Source organism: Scardinius erythrophthalmus, assembly GCF_964197995.2.
Source record: "Scardinius erythrophthalmus genome assembly, chromosome: 5".
Lineage (NCBI taxonomy): Eukaryota > Metazoa > Chordata > Actinopteri > Cypriniformes > Leuciscidae > Scardinius > Scardinius erythrophthalmus.
In genome coordinates, this window is record NC_138225.1 from 6,248,118 (window position 1) to 6,271,148 (window position 23,031).

At 38.1% G+C, this 23,031-nt stretch overlaps 1 protein-coding gene across 2 annotated transcripts in view; it reads right to left on the reverse strand.

Moving 5' to 3' along the window:
- The window catches only part of nipbla (NIPBL cohesin loading factor a), a 52,085-nt gene that overhangs the window by 18,652 nt on the left and 10,402 nt on the right, over positions 1–23,031 (reverse strand). For both annotated transcript variants that reach the window (XM_081366968.1, XM_081366969.1), the window contains exons 3-24: positions 21,104–21,269; positions 19,537–19,673; positions 16,896–17,007; positions 15,911–16,065; positions 15,746–15,801; positions 15,124–15,502; positions 11,624–12,364; positions 9,595–9,759; positions 7,551–7,718; positions 6,823–6,894; positions 6,639–6,728; positions 6,438–6,538; positions 5,256–5,342; positions 4,907–5,138; positions 3,982–4,133; positions 3,792–3,872; positions 3,271–3,371; positions 3,048–3,174; positions 2,861–2,943; positions 2,628–2,760; positions 1,947–2,090; positions 1,747–1,833 (exon numbers count right to left, since the gene is read on the reverse strand). In XM_081366968.1, the coding sequence (XP_081223094.1) occupies positions 1,747–1,833; positions 1,947–2,090; positions 2,628–2,760; positions 2,861–2,943; positions 3,048–3,174; positions 3,271–3,371; positions 3,792–3,872; positions 3,982–4,133; positions 4,907–5,138; positions 5,256–5,342; positions 6,438–6,538; positions 6,639–6,728; positions 6,823–6,894; positions 7,551–7,718; positions 9,595–9,759; positions 11,624–12,364; positions 15,124–15,502; positions 15,746–15,801; positions 15,911–16,065; positions 16,896–17,007; positions 19,537–19,673; positions 21,104–21,269 (3,569 nt within the window). The remainder of the gene's footprint in view (positions 1–1,746; positions 1,834–1,946; positions 2,091–2,627; positions 2,761–2,860; positions 2,944–3,047; positions 3,175–3,270; positions 3,372–3,791; positions 3,873–3,981; positions 4,134–4,906; positions 5,139–5,255; positions 5,343–6,437; positions 6,539–6,638; positions 6,729–6,822; positions 6,895–7,550; positions 7,719–9,594; positions 9,760–11,623; positions 12,365–15,123; positions 15,503–15,745; positions 15,802–15,910; positions 16,066–16,895; positions 17,008–19,536; positions 19,674–21,103; positions 21,270–23,031) is intronic.

A 23,031-nucleotide genomic window follows, 5' to 3' on the forward strand; every position in this document is an offset into this window, starting at 1 on the left:
TTGAGCGCGCAAAAGACGCGATATGTGAACGGCCTCTTGGCGAGCGACCTCCAATCAGGCCGCGAGCGACGTGTTGGAGACCCCAGCACTAGAGCTCCGCTTTGTAGGCTACGACTCGATACTTTTTTGCTACTTTGTAATAACTTTCTGCGGCCAGCGTTTCTGGAAATAAACGAGGGTAAACCCTTTTTAAGACCTGACTAAATTAAATTTAAGACCGCGGATGAAAATCTGTCCGTTTTTAAGACGTTTTAAGGCCTTAAATTTAAAGTTCAGAATTTTAGACTTTTTAAGACTTTTTAAGACCCTGCGGGAACCCTGGATTTAACCACAGGCAACCTTGCTAGATGTTGACACCTAACTAGGGCTGCACGTTTTCAAGTTTTTCATTAACCGTTAACCGAGGCCCTTAGCGGTTAATACTCGGTTAACCATAGTGTGCGCGCCGCAACCCCGAGATAGGCAAAATTTGCGGGTGGGACATGTCCCCACCACTATTTTCTAAGGTCGATATTGTCACCACTTTTGAAACATCTCGCGGCATGAATACCAATACAAATAAACAAAACATCTTCAGTTAACTAGCAGAGCATTCATTTCGTTCGTTTTTTTTTTTTTTTTTGGCGATCTAGCGCTGAAATGTTTTGTTTTTTAAATCAAGTGATCAAAGTGCTCGTTGCCGCTGCGATCGAGAAGGGGCTTGTAAAACGTGCTGAGGTATTATTAATTCGTGGCCACAACAATTCACCTGATACTGATAAATATTCACCAATTCACAAAAAAAAAAAGGAATAAAAAGCTGTAGTCGGCCTTCACTGAAGAGCTATCTTCACAGGGACGAAAAACAGTTTAATAATTATTATTAATTCGTGGCCACGAAATAATTCACCTGAATATTCACCAATTCACAAAATATAGGTCTTTAGCATTCACTAATTAATAGTATCAAACTGTTTTTGGCCACGTTAAATCAAAATGAGGGAGGGAAATAGTTCAACGTGTCCACGATTTATTAAAACGAGGGAACAAATAAGTCGTCGTAACAACTAATTATTTAGATCAGTGGACAGGGCGCATAAGAACAAACAGTGAGAGAGCCCCGGCCGCGCGCGCGCGCACTCTCACCGCCTTCAAACAACACGAGCGCTGTATTGCTCTCTCTCCCTCGCGCATATCAACACAGTAAAAGGTCGGAAGACCGATTGTGTTTTATAGATTAGTAGTTTGTTCATATAAAGTGTTTGATTAGCAAGTACATGTTTAGGAAATGCATAATACAAATTGTATGGGTTAATGTAACGGTAAACGGACTCTGCGGGTAAAACTGTTGTGATGAAACTGCGCATGCGCGGGGTAAAACTGCTGGTGTAAAGCTGTGGCTCTGCGGCTCTGCAGACAGATATTATTGTGCTGCGATCAGTGGCGCGGATACTGACTGACTATATTTGTTTCTGGCTCGCGCACAGCCTTCATTCTCGGACGCGCGCTTTCTTTGCCCGCTTCATATTAGAAAACTGGTCTAGCGGTCTCTGGCGGTGCAAAAATGTATTACAACTAAATTCAATGCACACCATTGACGCCACTTAACCGAGCAAAATGTTTCACTCGGTTACGCAATTTTTAACGGTTAATCGGTTAATCGGTTAACCATGGACACCCCTACACCTAACCATAGAAAAACTCATATCGGCTGAACACAACTCTACACATATCACTGGGAATGAAAAACATCTTAGTTGAACTCACAGCAAGGGCAGGGTCTGTTTCTGCGTTCTCATCCATATAACCCAGCAGAGCTTTCTGCAACCGCTGAGTCTCGTCTCCTTCTGTGCCCTAAAGACACATACAAGGAGCATTTCATTTAAAAAAAACAGTTTAAAGTACAATGTTTATTAGATGTAGTTTACAAGCACCAGCATGTGTATTTTGAAGTAAGGTGTGTATACCTCTCTGACGATGCAGTCGATGGCTTTTTGGTCCATCCTGCTGGTGACTGAATCTTTCCTCAATCTGGCTGCTACAGTACCCAAATAATCCAGTGATGCCACTCGCAGTGCCATCTCTGTCTGCTTGTTACTGAATTGATGCACCTAGGGACAGATTATGAAGGGTCAAGGGTCACTGAAGGAGAAAGTACCTTTGTATATGTTTCACTGAAAGCACTGTTGTGGTATTTTCTTACATTCCTCAAATTATGCTCGTCAAATAAATGCTACAAACTTTACAAATAATATTAAATTTATTTTGTAACTATTTACTTTAACTATATTTGGTATGACAATCTCACAAATCATCCAAAGCTCCATCATAAAGTTCATAAATATGCATGCAGTTTCATGTTTAGCAAAGATGGGGAAGTTAAATATATATCATTTATTTTAATAAATAATATTATTATATTTATAATATTTTATAAATATAAAACATAAAATTAATTGTAAAATCCCATTATTATAATTATTTTTTTTACTTGTTCTACTATATTGGTATGACAATCTCACAAATCACGCAAAGCTCCATCATAAACTCCTTAGGGTTCATAAATACTCATTCATTTCATGTTTAGCACGGATGGGGAAGTTAGAGCTCCGTTGCAGACAAAATGACTGGCTATGATCTGTTCTTACCAGTAATCTACCCAGAAGGCTCAGCAGTAATTCAGAGGCGGGCCACTCGGGTTTGTTGACAGTAGACAGCAGGTCCTGCACAAAGTTCTCAAACAGCGGCCTGTAGTCTTCCTCACCCTGTTTACTGCCACACCTGAGATGTAGTTACAACAGAAACACACGTTGGGTACTGCAAAGAACCACATACAAGCATTTCACAAAGCAAAAATAGATAATAGAAAGGATGTTCTGACTTCTTGAGGAATACAGTGAGGAAGTTCTGAGCCGTCCGTCTGGCTGTTTCATATGAGTTGGTGATAAACACATCATCGTCAACCTGAAAAATGGATTAATCCATATTGTTAACAGCCTGTAATCTACACCAGAGATTATGGTGTTAGTAAAATTTCAAGACTAGTTTAAGAGGTGTTGGTTGAGTACCTTCCTGTGATCGTCTTCAGAGTCTTTGTCAGAGGGCAGATGGACCACGCACTGAATTAGTTGCAGGACCAGAGCACTAACCATCTGAATGAATATGGGCTCACCCTCTGCATCACTACTGTTCAACCTAAACACAGACAGAATCGACGTGCAGGAAATGCTTGTTTATCACAGATCAGTTTAGGGAGAGCTGCAATACAAATAGAAGGGGTCATATCAGTACCTGAAGTTCCTGAGACTGCGTTTGCTGGTGGGCAGTCTGGCCAAAGAGGTAAAAATCTCCTCTAAAATTAACTGTCTGTGCTTCTCGTAACGAGAGAAGACCTGAGCCACAGAGAGAAACAAAATGCCTCGATTAGTGTCAGGATTTGAGACAAAGATACAAAAAACCCTAAGAAGTGTGAACAAAGTAGGAATCAATTTACAATGCAAACATACTGGCCTGGAACGAGTAAATAATACAGTTGTTGAAAGTCAAGTATGTAGTTTCTGTGACACTAGTGTCACCTAGACGAACAAGTTCAAACAACCTTGCAAACATCACAAACATAGCTTTAATGGTTGCTTGTGAAGGCATGTCTCAACAGGTAAAAGTAGGCTAAACAAATTCTAATTTAATCCAGCAAAATAGTTTAATGGCTGGTAAGCAATATTTATTCCCAATTTTCTTAAATGTTGAGAAATTTATTTAATGCATGATAGACCGAATGCACAAGGTTTTGCTGCTAATCTAAGAAAACATACCGCCGTCACCAGCTTTATGGCACAGAGCTGCAGCTCACTGACATTCTCCACAAAGAAAGGAGTGATGCCCATTGAAGAGACCTGCAGAAGAACAAAAACACTATCAAAATCATAGAGTGATGCAACATGCAATAAATGGCAAGAATTTAGAGAGTATACACGAGTACACGTCATCGATCAGTTGTCCTACCTGCAATATTGTTGTATCAGTCATTAGCTGAATTTCCAGCAGCTCTGAGATGTTGCTAACCACATCACACACTTTGTTATAGAGCATGACAATGACTCTCTGCTTGGCGGTGGAACACTTGGCTCGCTTTGCTCTGGAGCTGAGCAAGGAACCTGAAACCACACATCGTTCATACCGCATGAAGATGACATTTAGTAGTTCATTTACAAATACAAACATTTAATTTGATTTATTACAACAATAGCAGTAAATACCAATGGAAAATATCTTGGATTTTATTTGTGATTATTTTTTATAATTAAGATGTCAAACAATTAATGCAACATACTGTCTTTTATTTTACTTGGAGGGCACCACCAAAGACTTTTATATATTAAAAGACGGTGCACTCATAATATTTATGAATAGGAGAAAGTGCAATGCGCAATATGGCAGAATAAGTCCCGCCTTCTAAATAAAAAAAGCCAATCACTGATTGATAAGGTCATTGTGTCAATGCAGCTGCCGAAGCTCCGGTTGCTATAGAAAAAGTCATTGTTCTGAGACGTGCGCTTATGATGTGCACAAAACTTTTTAACACTATTTGAGCATTAATACAAATATTTATAGGACAGTTCATGTCAGATTTTGTTGCTGATTTGAAATATGTTATTTAATTTTGAGGTCAGCAAGCGGTTTTTGAGATTTCAGGATTCCCCCAATCAAGTACATAGGTCTTGGATGCCCGAAGGTGTTGCAAATATGGCCGCCGAGTGAACAGACTTTCCCTAAAAAAGGACTTTGGTAATTTTTTTAATACATTTTTCAAACAATTCATTCAGGCGAATAGTGAATAGGTTTAGAACAAAAAAAAGTTTGATTATTGTAACACTGTACCATTTAGATTTGGTGTGAACAGGCCTCCAGCAGAAGTTAAGTGTCTTACCTCCTTTAGGGTTGACTCTGTAGACTGGATCATACTGCGGGTAAAGAGTGTTCTGCAGGTGGAACTTAGTGTACTGCAGAACTCTCTCGATCACATCCTCAATGTACACGGCTTTGGGCATGTGAGATGATGTCATGATATTCAGTGCTGTCAGACACGCATCTGCTGATTTGGTCACACGCTCCATAATGAGATCCCGCCAGAGACGCTCCTCGTCCTCTCCCTCATTATCCTGATGAAGAGCAGAGGAAACAAGAGTGAGCAGTGGATTAAAAGTAAAGGCACCATTTAAAGTATGAAAGTGTCACCCAAGAGACAAATATGAATAAAGAAACAAAGTGCTGTTTACAAGGTTCATAAGTGTAGAAAGACTGGCTCCATCCAGAATGTTCTTCTCCAGGATGTTCAACAGTTTCACCAGTTTATCAGAAGGAATCTGGGCATTAAAGGAAAAAAAAAAACATAATATGAGGTATACAGCTAAAGTTGACATGTTACAAACCACAGGAAATGTCTTGCTTTTTTAGCATTTAGCATATTTCAGTGTACTAAATAAATATATCCTACACAATATTTAGTCTTCACAAGATTTGGTTGAGAGAGAAGATGGAAAATGGTCATAAAATACAGTTCTGTATCACTCTGTGTTGTGTTTGTTTCATTTTTCTGTTAAAAATAACTGAGCCTTTAAATATCCTTTGTAAAAGCTTTGAGGCATAAATAGTCCTCACTAGTTTAGATGAGCTCACAAAAATAGTAAACTGACAACTACTAAATGTTTTATAACTACCTGAATTAATCATGAATTACAGAAGGAATACATGTTAATAAAGCATTTATTAATTTAGTACCTATTACTAGATGTCTAAATAATAAGATGTATAAATGTACATTTAAATAGTGTATTAATCATTTACTTGCACTTTCTAAATGATCTTATGAACCACTGACAACTCCTTAATAACAGGTTTGTAAATAATGTAATACATAATTTAGAAATTATAAAATGATCATTAATAAAGTATGAAAATGCAATTATAAATATGCTTATAACATTATAAATATGCTTATAAATCAAGAATAAAGCATTTATAGCTGTAATTTTAAAGTGCTTATTAATTACTATTAATGCTTTATAATAACTGCATGCTATGAATCATTAGTTAAGCATGAGTAAATAGTTAGTTCATCATTTATAAAGTGTTGCCACCACTGAATATAATGCAACGAAAGAGAAGAATAAAACACCTTTAAAGAGCCTATAAAAGGCTTGTCCATTTTGGGGAAGGGACATTCTCATTCTACAAAACTATTTCACTTAAAACAAGACATCAATATTTTTGGTCCATTTTCCCAAGAGACAGACTGTAAACTAAATGTTTTTAAAATTTTAGTGCACTATCATATAGATGGCCTTTATAGATGCACGACTATATAGATTGCTCATAGACATGGGCTAGCCTTAACCCCACAATGAGTAAAATTTCATGGGGTTTTTATTACCGCATAAAAGAGGTGATGTATCTCTTACCCTGCAGGTGATGCCCATGGCTTTTATCTTAGCAGATTCACTGCCCAATTCATTTAGCTGCTGTTTCCCCAACAACAGCTCCTGAGGGATCTCATCATCATCTGAGAACACACAAACACATCAAGAGATTACCTTACTCTAAAACTGAAAGAGTTTTAGTTCAGACTCTACAACAACAAAACACAGATATATTGCCCCTACCCTGAGCAGTAAAGTCCACATCCTCAAGATTCTCAAAGATGTTGTCAATACTCAACGAGAACCTCTTAAAAGTGGACGAGTCCATCATTTCTGGGGGAGAATGGAAAAAAATTCAAGTGGGATTTAATGAGCTTCATTCTGACAGGGAAAATTCAGTGCAATGATGAAAGGGTGAACGGGTTACCTTCAGGTGTTAGCTTCGGCTCATATGCTTTCCTTTTCTTCTGCTTCTCTTTTGTCTTTAAACGTCTTGCAACTGAAAGAATAAAAATAGACAAATCAACCACTAATGGACCATTTCAGCACATTTCAGAACAATCTCAAATAATATGATGACGGTGTAGCTTCCCTCATTTTTGGAGCATAGCTTTTAATTCATTATTAAATTCTAATGGAGACTGAATTGTTTTTCAGTAAATTGATCAAAAGTGACAGTAAAGATATGTACAATGTTATTAAAGTGTTTCATTTCAAATAAATGCTGTTCTTTTCTTTGAACGTTCTGTTCAAAGAACTCTGAAATAAAAGTATTTCAGTTTCCACAAAAATATTAAGCAGCACAACTGTTTTCAACATTGGTTATAACAAATGTTGAGCAGCAAATCAGCATTTAAGAATGATTTCTCAATGATCGTGTGACACTGAAGATTGGAGTAATGATGCTGAAAATTCAGCTTTGATCACAGGAATAAATTACATTTTAAAATATATTCAAATAAAAAACAATTTGACATTGTATTATTTTCACAATATTGCAATTTTTTGCAAGTCTTGGTGAGCATAAGAGAATTGTATTTTTTTTTTTAAATCTTACCAACCTCAAACTTTTGAACGGTAGTGTTTATAATGCAAATAACATGCAGATAAAAGCATTAATAAAATCTAATGGAGACAGGACTGTTTTCTGCTAACCATCGCTAAGGCTGGGAGGAGGAGAATCTTCATCAGATTCATCGTATCGGCTGCCTGAGCCTCTGCGTGCGTCGTAATTTCCTCGTCGATGTTCTCCTGAACTCCTCCGGTCTCGATCTTCAAACTCCCACGCTCTATCGCGCTCCTTCTTCTGACGTTTACGAGATGCTGGGGCAGAAAACAGTGGAAGAATTTTTTTGACTTGACTGAACAATTGACTGAAGATTATATAAAAATGATTTTTGGAAGTTGTAAATAAAACAAAAAATATTGGAGTACCTTTTACAAGAAAATGATATTTAAGTCCATCACTTAATTTTTTTAAATGTGTGTTAATTGCCGTAAAAAAAAAAAAAAAACATTTCACTAGGAAATTGCATGTAAATTTCACAAATAATTAAATTATATTAAAGGTATAGCGGAGGATTTTCTTTTTCCGGGTGGGTAGTGTAAACTATTGGTCCACCTAAGTGTCAATCATTCTGGTGATATGTTTACGTAAGGCCGTCGTACGTGCTCGTCCCTTAGTTTTCGCTTTCTGCGCATGCGCACTTTCAGGTGTTTATGTGTGGTGAGCTAGAGCTAAGCCATTCATTGAAGCTCGCCGTTTCACCGGGTCCTTTGAAAATGTCTGAGGGTCGCAAGAGAAAAAGTTTGTACGAACTGTATGAGAAGAAGAGAAAGGCCTCAGAAGAGAGAAACAAGATCAGAGTGTTTTTGGGAGATTGTTTCACACGATGGTGTGCGCTGAAAACACAGGTTGGGCTTCCCACTGATGCCTCAGTCGCGAAGTTTCTACTCTACAGGTAAAGTTTGGCATGCTATTTGGAGAAAAAGTGCAAATCTTCTTTTGGAAAGTAATCTTGTATGAGCGATGCCGACAGCAACTTGTAAACAGAGCGTGCACGAGGAGAACCTCGCACACGTTTAATAGGCGTTCCCTCTCGGGAACAGGTAGAGTGTTGCGCATGTGCATTTTTTCAAAAAGTGGAGAGGGCGGTTCTTATCTAAAATTCGGAAAGATCCTCCGCTATACCTTTAATTTAGAAAAAAAAAACAGTGCAATAATGAGGCATCAGTTTGCTTAAATGGGTGAAAATTAATACACAGGGATGTGCACAAAGCCGAATACTTTATTCGGATAGGAATGGATCATGAATAACGCATTCTACAGAGCACCTAAAGGGACATGCAGGTAATTTAAATTTAAATTGCAATTTTAAATCGTTCCACGCGTTAAAGGTCGCTCCCTTTTTCCTGATTGAAAAAAATATGAGACGCACAAAACTTTTGCATTCTCTCACCATTACATAGTTAGGTAATGATATTTTCTATAATTTGCTGGCATCAGGGAGCCGCTATTAAAATGAGGAGCATTGAAATTGCTTTTGAATGCGCTCTCTAATTTGCGATCACACATTCTCTGTGTAGAAGGAGTGGCAGTACTGACCACATATTTTACAAGATAAGATATTTGTCAATGATGCCCAGGATCTGTTGCGCATCTCTCCTTGCTCTCCTCACGTGAAATCTGACTCTGCAGCTTGTGCTGTATAAAACAGACACTTTCAGCGTCTGTTGTATAACTGAACAAAAGGCTTTTTAATTCTATAAAAAAGCGAAACGACAGCGCCGTGATGGACAAGTAATGTAATCGGTGTACGGCCGAAACACGTGTGTAACAGACTACTGCAGCAAGACTATCCATGTCCTTTTAGAGGCTCTGTAGAATGTGTTATTCATTTATTTTGAATTGGAGATAGATAGTGAAGGAAATTCAGTCAACAAGTGTCCAGCATTTACGTTTAATTTCCTATTATCACTGTAAAGCCGCTTTGGAACAATCTACATTGTTAAAAGTGCTATATAAATGAAGATGACGTGAACTATCAATATGGTTCAAAAAGCATCTCAGGATGCACCTCATCAACTTAGTTAATAAGAGAATGTTCAGTATTGTGAAGCACTGTATCTTGATGTGGTATTCCTCTTTGTGCGGGACTGGACTGTGATCATTGCAATGGTGGAAAGCAGCGCTACTCACCGAAATCCTCGTCCTCTGAGCTGTCCTCCGCATATTTAGGCTTCTCGTTAACAGTGCTGCGTTTGCGCTTGTTCATCTTCACCCTCTCACACAAGGGCATGGTGGACTCAATCTCTGCCAGCAGCTCGGGAGGAAGATCCTTCAGCACGGAGGGGTCTATTCCACCTGTGCACAAAGACTTGCATTCAACTTACACTGACATTAAGCATACATCATTTATCTTGTTTAACGTGTTTATTTTGTCATAATTTGCTCTATCCAGCAAAGTAAACTCTCAGATTGAAGGACAATTCTCACAAAACTATTTTCTACAAGCTTTTTTCATGGTACATTTGGGTGTCTTTATAAAATAGGACACTTGGAGACTCCAAAAGGACACCTAATCACCAAATGACATGAGTTCATCTAATTCATAAATGTATCCACACCAAAGCACACATGGAGAAAAAAAAACATTACAGAACAAAACTTTACAGAATTCAGTGTACAGTATGTGTACAGTGCAACAGCAAAGAGCTTGTTTACATTTTAGACATGGCAAGTTGTGATACTGAGCAGAACCACATGGAGATTAAAAAACCTTGACCTGACTGTATAATATACTACAGTACACACAACGGATCCATTCAGAATTGCTAAACACAGCAACATACACGAGTCATGACAGATAAAATGTTTGTGGTAACAATGTACTGAAAGAACTGAAATGTGTCTGCATGAATACAAATGCGATATCAGTGCATCGAGAGCGCAAATACATGACTTGTTTTGCAAATCAATAATAACAGACTCGCACGTGCTTACTGTACGACTCCTGTACATCACTGCAATTGTCTTTACCTTGAATACAAATCTCATCCATCAAAACTTTACTAGCAAGAAGCTGTTTGATTTATCCAGCCGAGGAACGTAGTTAGTGTCACATCTGGCCATTCAGCGGTGGGATGTTTTTACGATCTGTTCAGTCTATATTTTACACAGAGCGATGTGAGGTCTCGCACTCTTCAGAGACAATCACAGGATATGTCAGAGCTTGTGTTTTAAAGCTAAACAGACATTGGAGGAATAATTCACTGAAAACTGTCCGTGAGTCACTGTTCTCTCTGCCATCTCAGATATAAATAAGCCTGGTTTTCTTTACATTAGCACTGTTTTGGACTGATTGTTTGAATGCATTCACTTACTGGATAATTGGACTGAAAACTTTCCCAGAGTTAAGCAGATTAAAATGACCGGATCACAAACATAGAATTAAAATTGGGTTAAAGGGTTAGAATAGAAATTTCCACCAACCAGGGTTACAGGTGTTTAAGGCATCGTATATACTCAGTTTGATAAACTCCCGACTACTAAGATAATATAAGTGTGTGACGTAAATTAAGTTAATGATGTAATTTTGCATGCTTCATTCATTTATTTCTGTTAAATTATTTAAAAATGTGAATGATTTTGAATTAATTGCATGCCTTAACATTGACAGCCCTAATAGAAATAAAAACTAAATTGACAAAAGTACAAAATTTCGAAAACCAAAACTGAAAATCTAAAATAAAAGCTAATTCAAAATACTAAAAAACACTAAAATAACACTGATCATGACAATCTTACCAACAGCAATTCAATAACAATCAAAAACATCAGCTTTTACAAATTATTTAGTATTACTTTTAGAAATCTACATAAATAACTAAATACAACCATTTATTTAATAGTACAACAATTACAGTTTTTCCTTTATGTATTCTGTATTTCTAACCCATCACACAACAAAGTCTGGCTATCTGAGACACTATTCGGTGACATCCACTTAACAAGAGCCATTTCAAAGTGTTAAAAAACAAAACAGAGCGGTAATGGTTCAGCTCTTACCAGCTGGAAAACCCAAGAAACATTGTGCATAACTGCCCTCACACAAATAGCCAATTAATATTTCTCCCTGCCTGGCTGTTCGTCCAATTCAAAAGGAAAAAACATGTGGGAAACCGTCATTCAAACTGGAATGAGACAAATATAAAAGGAGTTCCCCTACCTTTCCCAGATCTCCCAGAGGAGAGTCTGTTCTTGCCGGACTTGGAGCCACGCGAGTCTCTCTCTCTCATGAGCCTCTGCACTTCATCTATGGAGAGTTTCTGCAGAACGACCACAGGCTTGACGCTCTTCTTCACGTCCATCTCTGGTTCTAGTCTCTCCAGCCGCACACACGGCTGCTTCCAGCCTTCTGGAAGATCTCCGCCGCCGTGATCTCCCCCTTTTCTGATTTTGGGAATGGTGAAGTTCTTAAGCGCTCCCGAACTGGTGTTTTCACCCAGCATATATGGAGGAAGTTCGACCGGTTTACTCCCCGACTGAGCGGCTCGCTGCGTGTTGACGTCAGCGTGCCGACCTTCAGGTCTGTGCTTCTGCCGCGGGGTATCAGGCTGCTTGTCATCATGGCGATGCCGGTGTTCTGGAGCGTGGTCGTGCTTGTGTTTGACGGGCTTCGGGGTGACGCCCTCCTGCGGCTCCTGAGGCCAGCGCTGAGCCTCGCTGGCAGGGATAGGCATGCCCATGCACGCATCCTCCACTCTTCCCGCTTGCTCCAAACTCACTTGCAGGCCCGGGCGGCTGGCGCTGGTGCCCGCAGCACTGGCCTCTTGAGGGGCCAGCCTGTGCCCTGCGTTAGCCCCTCCTCCCCCACCTGGAGCCCCAGAGCCTGAACCAGCTGTGCCAGCTGCGCCCGGTTCCTGTGGGTGGGAGTCCTGTTTAAAGTCTCGCTTCTTCAAAGGCTTATCTACAGAGAGAAAGAGACATAAATGGGACATTGAATCTCACGTGTCCAGGTCATAGTTTACCCCCAAATTCTCCATTAATAACGATGATTTACTGTGATGGTTATTTTTATTATGAAAATCTGGGGGTCAAAATACAGCAAAGCCCTTTTATTTTTGCAAAATGCAATTTCATCTTTCTTTCGATTTTGTATTTGTGCACCTTTGCAGTTGTTCTACCATTGCAAAGTTGTTGTTTGTTTAAATAAATGAATACTTTTATTCAGCAAGGTCACATTAAATTGATCAGGAGTGACAGTTTAAGGATGCTCATAATTAACTGGTTAGCTGACATTAAGAATTTTGACCGATTAATACTATCAGTTAAATGGTTTAAAAAGTAATTTTTAAAGTAATTTAAGACATTTTAAAACATTAAAAAAATAAGCTACCCATATAAAATAGCGTTTTTGAGAGTGTTATAAGTCACATTTAATTATTACATTAAAAAATAATGTAAAATACCAGTAAATAAAGCGAAAGGTTTACAAATATTAATATATAAACATAGCAAGGCTATTTTTGTTCACCTTACTCCACAACAAATGCTAATTTGTTAACTAATGCTTTAAATTGAACTGTATTCAGAACAGAACAAGAATGAAAAATAAGTAGCTGTATAAACGTCAAGCCAAAATGAAATTTAAAGGGGTGGTTGATTATGATTTCACTTTTCTAACTTTAGTTAGTGTGTAATGTTGCTGTTTGAGCATAAACAACATCTGCAAAGTTACAACGCTCAAAGTTCAAAGCAAAGGAATATATTTGCTTTTTAAAAATGTTTTTTAAGGATTACAACAAACGTCTGGTAGGGACTAAACGACATTCCTCCTGGGTTAGTGACACCACTAACCCTAAAATTTACATAAACCCCGCCCCCGGAAACACGCAGTCCATGTTAATAAGAGGAAGAGTTGTTGTAGTAGAGCACATTTGTGAGTCTGCTCAAGCTGTCGCATCCATCTTTTCACATGCAATACAGTACGTAACACAAATGCAATAGAATGTCACTCTGTAGGCATCTTACAACAGTTCACACACAAGCGATTTTATAGATTATCATGACAGAATATGCTAATCAAAGACTTGAAGAGAGTTAACTCCACATCAGCAACATAAATTCATCAACTAACCATTCAGAAATGTCCTGTTGCATTCTACATGTTGTCACTTCTTCATGAGTCTCTCCATCATTGTCCGACTCCAGTTTAAATATAAAAGGCAGAACAGTTTCTGGCATTTTAGTGCTTGTCTGCATGAGGTAATCAGAGCTGCTAACACACAAGCTCTTGAAGCTCCGCCCTCTGTGCAGCAAGCAGCGGCTCATTTGCATTTAAAGGGACACACACGAAACGACGCGCTTTTACTGACCCTCAAAAAGGGACAATTTTGACCTGCTGTAAAAAATTATCTGTGGGGTATTTTGAGCTAAAAGTTCACATACACACTCAGGGACATCAGAGACTTATTTTATCATATTGTAAAAAGGGGCATTATACCACCCCTTTAAAATGAAACTGAAACCGGCTTTGGCCTCACATAGCCTACCTCTCTCATTTAACAGAGACATCAGTATCAGTACTGGTATCATTAGCTGGGTTTCCATACAAACATTAAGCGAATCTTTTCAAAGTTCGCAAATTTTTGTAAATAAAAACAAAAGCGAATTAGGTTTCCATCAAGTTGATTGAGCAGATGACGGTGGTATTGGTAACCTATAGGGCTGTCACTTTTGAGAAAAATCAAATTCGAACGGGTATCAAATATCAAGCAATGTATTTAAATATATTCGAATATCTACAAGCTTTTTTCACTAAATGTTCAGATTTTATACACGTATTGTGCACTCGTGATTTTTCTAGAGTAACGTTTACTGCTGAATTATCCACTAATCTAGTTTATAATAGCATTTTATTCAGATTATGATCATATTTTTTTTTGATTTGTTGTTTTTCTTTATAATGAAATTGTCTGTATTTAGTAGATTGTGTTTAACACACAAAAGAGTGAGTATCAGTTCAACACAGAGTTACAGAAATTCTACTTGATTTAAAAAAAAAAAAACTGTGCTGGTATCAGATCGGACGATACTCAGAATTTTTGGTATCAGATCGGATATGAAAAAATGTTATCGGTGCATCCCTAGTTTAATGTTCGCTACATCAGAATTTATTCTGCAAATCTGTTTCCATCTCCCATTATCCGCAGAATCGTTTCAGATGTGATACTTCAAAATGCGCATAAAAACAGGGCGGTGGAAATATAACTATTGATACTTGCTTTCATTCATAGTGCTTAGTAAAAAAATGCCATTAAGAAACTATTTAAAATATACACATTATATTGTTTCTACATTATTTTGGAGATTCAATGTGAAAGTATTACAATATAAAAATATATTAAATTTAATGTTAAGTTTAATGTTAGGTGCGATAAATCATGATTAATTACAGAAAAATGTGATTAGTTCAACGATTGACAGCACTGATTCAAATAGAAAACTAAAGATAGTTGTAATGTAATAATATTTCATAATATTACTGTTTTTACAGTGTTTTTGATCAAACAAATGCAGCCTTGGAGAGCACTTATTTCAAAGATGTGAACAATACTGTATTGCTAAACAGTTTGTTCAGCCTGAACAATTGTTCTTGCCATTTTTCAAAATTCCTATATCAGCACAAATATTAGTTTAATAATGATTAATGATCCTGCATCATACCTTTGTCCTGCACCTCTTTAGCGCTACGGTCCGTTTCCATTGCCGCTTCACTTTCCATCCTTTCTATTGCGGCAAGAGCCTCCACAAGCTCTCCTTCTGGGTCTGAGCCCGGGTACATTCCCCCAAGCTCCACCTCCACTGGCCTCGCCCGTGACTGCCTCAGGATCAGCTTAGTGTGAGTTAGTGTGTCTTTTCCCGGTGAGCCCACAATATCATACACCGCAGCCTTATCGGCGGTGTCACGCTCTCCCTCATTAGGCTTCAGACCGCGCTGCTTATCCGGGGAGCCCAGATGCATGTCTTGAGCTCCATCACATGGAGGGGTGTAAGGTGGAGATGACTGCAGTATGTGAGACGTGAAACCCGTCCTTATCTGATCCTAACAGTTTACAGAGAAAAACACAATCAGGAGGAGTTACTTATCTTATACGGCACGTGACCACCAAAGGATTTAGTTAATCCCAGTCATTTCTGACATGTAATAAATTCCCACAAAAAAGTAAGACAATTATTCATCTTAAAGTCAAAGCCCTAAAACAGACAAATAATCATCCAAAAATTATTTCTTAGACAATTAATCGTCAGCCAAATTTCATAACCATGACAGCACTAGAACTTCTACCTTATTCTCTTGAACATTTCTCATGCCTCCTGGAATCATCGGGCTTGCTACTGAACCTGGGGAAAAAACAGAATGATGTCTAAATGAGCCAGAAAACTGAGGAAGATCTCGATGCATGGAAGAGCTGTTGTATAGGGCTGCCTATGTGTGTGTGCTTCTGCAGACCTTGCTGTAGGTGCTGGTGTTGACTGTAGGCTGGAGGGTGTGGGTACTGTCTGTAGCCAGTAGCAGGGCTCTGGGGGGCATATGGGCTGGGCACTGGGCTGCCCTGCTGAGGCAGAAACCGTCCACCAGAACTAGACTGCCCAGCCACAAAACGCCTATCATAAGGAACAGGAGAGGACAGTGTCAACAAAGAGACAACTAAACCTTATCGCCAACACTGAATTGTTAAATTATTAGCATCAATTATTTATTTTAAACAATTTTTCCTCATAACAAGAAAGAAAATGAAAGGGTAGCCAAATGAAATGTATGATTACCAAGCTGATAATATTTTGTAAAAATCTGATTGGGATTTTTTTCAGATAAAAAATTGTGATTGCGAATTAAAATGTAATATAATAATAATATTAATATTAATAATAGTTATTATAGGTAAATTAAATACCTAAATCAGGGTTTTTCCTGCCTCAAAACAAGCAGAGGCGATACATGTGCTGTGCCTTCAACTGGCTAAAGCAAACACTTTGAAAAATGAAAAATAGGAGGCTGAAATGTTCTGCCTCTGGTTGTGCACTGTGTAGATGAAAACAGTGGCTTTAACGCAATGTTTAATGACCTTATGTTATGTTTATGTTTTACACTGCAAAAGAGGCCCCTTTTAGCTGTTAAACAGCTGCTTTTTACAAGCAACACATTTTAGGTGTTATATTAATTAGACGGTTGAAGAAAATGACAATTATCAAGTAAAGCATATTCTACAAAAATGTAACCTGTTGAATATTAATTAAATACAACATAACAGCTAAATGTAAAATCAATTACACATTAAACACTGTAACATTGTTATTTTATAACATGCTGGCTATAATCATAAACAACAGCAGTTGTTGGTTAGTTTTTTACAGCGAAAAGCAACTGGACGTGACACAAATAGAAGCACAAGTTAGTCCTCCAGATGAAAATTGAATCAGAAAGCAAGGCTCACCCAGAGGGGCTGTGGGACATAGAGGCCTGCTGGTAATTGGCAGAGGATGGGCTTTCCTGCATGGAGCCATGCGTGATTTTATACGGCGGTGCCATTGACTGCTGACTTATACCTGTGAAAAACAAGAATGTGAAAAATGGTCTGGATGAGAAACAACAAACAGAAAAGCAACTCTAACGACACAAATCGAGATGTTTACTAAAAGTTTAAATATGGCTAGGTTTTTTTTTTTTTTTGCTGCTAAAATAGGAAAGAATGACATCAATCAGTCAATGGGTGCTTCTCAATTATTTTTGCGTCCTCGTTTCCTTTCCTCACGTCTCAGCTCCAACCCCCTGAAAGATGCAAGGGAAGGCTGCAAGGAAAGAAAAGGAGGACGGAGGAATCGAAGGAAAGCTTATTTATATATTGGAATACTTGATCCCTCGAGCATCACTTCACAGCGTCATCAGCAGCGCTCAAAGGATCTGCCCTTATGTTGTTTTAGTTTGGTTATTTAAGAAATTCATAATAAATATTAATAAAGCAAGATACCCTGTTGAAATGTGAGATGTGTGGTTTATTCAAACTGCAAAGGTAAAGTATAAATTAAAATGATTGTGACCGATGTGAAGGGGGAGGAGAATTTATGCGTGTGTCACGTTTAGTCGATAAAACACTTCCGCAAAGGAAACACCCGTGTATCCTCGCTCATAACTCCTCTGGAAGCTTCCTCACTCCTCGTTCGTCACGGTACAATTAGAGAATTGAGATGTCCTTCAAGATGGCTGAGCTCGATCGGTTTCCGGGTTATAGGATGGAGGACGGAGGAGCGAGGAAACGAGGAGGGATATTGAGAAGCACCCATTAAGTCATAGCAATGAAGCCACAGAACATAAAACAGTATGTTTTTAAAATAGATGAGTTTGCAAACATATTATAGCTTTTGCACACAACGTATTCGGACACATATCAGCATGGATTGTTTTGTGATGCGATCAATGTAATGCAGGTTTTGTAAAAAGGCTGTTAGTGAAGAATGGAGCTGTGGCAAGTACATTGGATGTGGAAACATTTATTTATATGTCTTTTATATTAACAAAGCTTGATTTTTTATACTGATTGTTTTAACGCGCATCATGTGTGTATGAACTAATGGTTATGTTACAGAGAATTATCTCTATTATAGGTTACAAAAATGTTAATTTCTTAGTATAAAGGAACATCACAAGGTTAAATAAAACAACGCCTCTTTCAGTAGCCCTAATTGTAACAATCTTTTTGGGAAAGGAAAGGGAGGAATAATCTGTCTATTCAGAAGGACACATTCTCTAGGCAGACACACATATCATTACATGCTTTGGTGGGAGTAATGATATTTATATTAAGATGTAGAGAGGACGACTCAAGTAGATCTAACCAATTGCAACAGTCTTTGTTCAATGAGTAATGAATATGTATGTTTGTGCTAATTAAAGGGATACTTAACCTCTGGGAAGATGAATGTGTATTTAAAATAGGTCATTTAAGTAGAAGAAATGTGAAGAAATCTTTGAATTTGGAGCTTTCTAGACTGAGAAAAGCCAGAAAATGTATTTTTGGCTTATGTGGATGAAAGACAACAACTCCCAGAATGCACTTGCTTCGCTGCCTTAGGAGGCCACGCCTACCGGTAAGAGTGCGCAGTTGAAAACAACAAGGCTAGCCTACGTGATGGGTTTGTCTGGGATTCGGCTTTTGCATTCTACAGTCGCCATTCATTCATCATGTTTACTGTGGCGAGCAGGACGAGGCTGACGGCCGCGGGAGAACGGCGCGAGGCCAGTGGCTTCATTACTGAGACGCGCCGGGTCTCGTATCTCTCACGGAGGAGCAGGAATTTTCTTAGCAAGGGTAAAACGCACATTAACCGATCACTTGTTTAGCGTTCATGTAAACACTACATTCAGATTCACCAATCGGAATGAATTCAGTTAGATTGAAACAAAAGGTGTGCATGTAAACAATGAATGGCGACCGCAGAACGCAAAAGCTGAATCCCGGACATTTTGAACGATCTCGCCTGCCGGACAAGTCCGGGAAAAGGAGGATGGTAACCCCTACTTACTCAGCTTTCTCCAACTATTCAGCTTTCTCCACAGAACAAGAGCCTGCTAGCTTAGCTTCCAAAGAAAGACGGCTGACACTGTGTACATTCTGTGAGTGAGATCCAACCCTCTATGGGCGGGTTGAACACATGCGGAACAACGCCATCTACTGGCTGTAGTCTTTAGCCTCTGGCCAGAAAATCCTCCGATGACGCAAAATGACGATTTTTGCGTCATCAGAGGATTTTTTCCAGACAAAAAATACATAAATCTCTTGTCTCAGGGGGATATGAGGGTGGAAAGCATGGTAATTCGAAAATACTACAGGTTTTCTACTAATACAAAGCTTAATGCTAAATCCTGAAGTATCCCTTTAAATACTCTGTAAGAGAGACCTGACTTCATCTTACAGGTGAATTTCAACCACATGCACCTGACAGCAAACTGGCAAACAATCAGCTAGCATTGTTACAAAAGCAAAAAGTACAGTGTTGAACATAAAACTGTTATTTCTTCAGGCTGAACTGATTACAAGTGTAAACCTTGTAGTAATATCGGTCTCCCTGTGTGCTTACCCGCCTGGGCTGGATACTGGGGAGTGCTGGGTGCAGTCTTATTCCTGAAGATGGTGGGGTTTCTGGACAGCAAAAGCTGCAGCAGAACTGGAACATCTCCCTCCAAATCATCACTGCCCAGGTTGTCCTTCAGCTCTCTGTGGAAATCATATCAGATTTGACACACTGACAGAGTACATAGGGCCAGTGTTGGGGGTAATTTGACTATTTTCAACTAAGTAGTTAGGAAATGCATTGGACTGACAGCTTTTCTAAATCAGGAGTAAGTGCAGAGATATTGCTGTGTAAATATGATGGTTATTGTAGCTCTAGACTAAATGTGAGAATGCATTTACTCATCTCACTGGCACAAAAACAGATTCAGTATTCCTCAAAAAGAAAAAGAAAACTGAAATCAAACTCAGAATATTACACAAACCTGCAATAATAAAATATGATAATGTACTTTATGTATTTAATCTCACTTTATTAAACATACAAGACGTGAATTTGCACTTCCACTTATATATTTCACTTTTGGTGTGAAAGGGCCTTTACATTTGCAAAAAATAGAACTTTATTTTGTTATTAAAAACAAAACAAGCAAGCCCAACCCAGATGAGAAAAAGTAACGCAAATGTAACGTAATGCATTACTTTCTATAAAAAGTAACTAAGTAATGCAATTACTTACTTTTTAAAGGGAGTAATGCAATATTGTAAAACATTACTTTTAAAGTAAACAGTAAACCTGTTGTGCAGCGCTTTCTATTTTAAAAGATTTATTAAACTATTAGTTTAATGCATTGATTTGATTAACACCTTTTCTGATTAATTTAAGAACAGAATCCAGAAATATTCATTTATTTAATTGTTATTATATTAATTATTAAAGTTTTATAAATTCAACTGATTAGACATCCTTTTTGATTACTAATTAAATTTAATTAAACCATCAAATAGAATCCAGAAAAATTTTAACTGAGAACACTGAAAAATTTTGGGGGAAATAAATAGGATTTCATAGGGCCCATAGACTGATAGACCTGCAAGTGCAGAGAGTTAATCCCAAAGTATACTTCAGCTGTCCGCGTTTCGTGACGAGCCGCGCACTGTCCATGTGACGTAATTTTCTTCATCGGGAGGGTCTGCAGACCAAGCGGACGGTGCGGAAGGTGAATGTTGAGTCCACTAGGTGGCAATACACAGAGTTATGATGTACTGTACAAGTCGGAGTGCGTAAAGAGAAAGGCAAAACAGTAAACAAAGCAGCCTATCCTTCTCCATTGTTTCTGTTTTGGTTCTTGTTCTAAACTTTGCATGCAATGGTGGATCCACTACTTTTCTTCTTCTATCCTTTCAAGCGAATGTCCTGTACATGACACGACTCAGTGCTCCCCTCTAACGTGTGTCGAACATCCACATTCATCCGCTGCTGGGTAAACTTTGAAAGCTGTGCGGACATGACCGTGTGTGATACGGAGCGGAATGCAGAAAATTAAGTATACCCAGGCCTTTAGACAGAAAGAGACAGAGGAGGCATGCAGGTGTGTGGTTTATGTACAGGGTAAATGTAATCAGAAACTCACATGTGCTCCGAGGAGACCTGGCTGAGGCCACTGGCAAGCTGAGAAACCAGAGTTTCATCTCTGCAGCCCATCAGACGCCCCACTTCCTCAGCTACACGCCCGTTGTACAGCAGACTCTTAGTGGTGGTGCCCGGTAAAGGGGAGGGCAGGGGCAGCTGGTTCAACACTGTACAAACAAACAGAGTGCAATAAGGCCATGTTTTCTTTATTACAAGAGCTCGAAGAGCAGAAATCTAACAGGCACCTAAAGTGCAGTCAGAGATGTTCTGAAGGACCCAATGTAAAACACCCCTTTTACAGATTTACCTCATATTGTGAAATATGCAAAAGCACATTTTGGGCCCCCCACAAAGTATGACCAAAACCACTACTTTTAAAGGTAATGGGGGGGGGGGACAAATCTTTTGTTGATATTGTGGCTTTATGTGTGATCATATACTTGCGTTTGTTATTATTACCGCTTTACCAAAATCAAGCTCAAATGAAGTTAGTACGTTTTTGTCCAGTGAATGTCGTGTTTTTCGTCATTAGAACGGCTGCATCTGAGGCAGTCAGTTCATCACAGCACGTTTTCATCAGCTTAAAGGTAGTATGAAAATTATTGTAGCTATGTGGGCGCTCGTTTATTTTCTGTTTTTCTCTGTCATTTGGCCAAAATCTCACATAATAATGAAGTGCTACGCACATTTGGCTGTGACTCAATGACAAATGCAAGATGTTCTTCTCCGCTCCTCAAATACATAAAAGATTACCCTTTATATATCAAGTACCGTATATACCCGAATATAAGACGAGGTTTTTGTCCTAAAAATAGGCTGAAAAATGGGGGGTCGTCTTATATTCGCGATATAGACAAAATCACGGGGGGAAAGGGAGAAAGAACAACTGAATAAATATGAAATAGTGACTGAAACATGACCCATTAAGACAAATGATTTCGGCTATACTTGCATGTAAAATTGAATTAAACTGAATTAAATAACTGAATTAAAACGCTGCTCCTCTCTGCCGCGCGAGAGAGATAGAGAAAGGTGTGCTCGCGCGCTGGAAGAGAGAGAATGAATTATCACTGCAATTTTCAAATAAAATTATTTTCTGTTGAAAACCAGATTTTTTCCACAAAAATCTCTTTTTGTCCCAAAAATAAGTCTGGAAAATGGGGGGGTCGTCTTATATTCAGGGTCGTCTTATAGTCGGGTATATACGGTATTTCTTAATACTTAAATAACTTTAAGAAAACGCTGGACTTATTCAGAGAACCAGTTATTTATTTAACGCAGCGACGCTCCAAAATTCATTCACAATAGAAATGGGGCAGAGTTATGAGGTTTAACTGAGAGTTTAAGGAGGCAATGCAGTTAAAAGATTTGGTCACAAGCTCTTTTTAATACTTCTCATTGGTTAAATATTTGCAAAACCCATAGACAGATGTAAAGGGTGACAAATAGTATGATTTATGTTAAAAAAAATATTATTTTTCCCCATTTTATTTAACTAAATAAACGAATCTATATTAAACAGGACCAAAGTAATGTTTAATTACACATAATTAATATAACATATCAATTTAAAATACAACAAATATAAGAATATAAATGAGCCTTTAAAAAGGTGTGGAAAGTATGAGCAAAATGTTATAACAATAAAATATACAAGTAATAACACAATGCAGTAACCATGTGCAAAACACCTGTTACTTTGGATATCATTACATGGCACCCAAAGAATAATGTTATTGTTTATATATCAGTAATTGTATCTTATAGTGGAAGAATGATAATATATTTGATTAAAAAATTTATAATTAAATGAACATTTAAATTTAGTTTAATAATGTTAAACTATTTTTACAAACTAAGAATCATGAAAAAAAAATGTATCATAGTTTAAACAAAAATATTAAAGCAGTACATCGGTTTTCAACACTG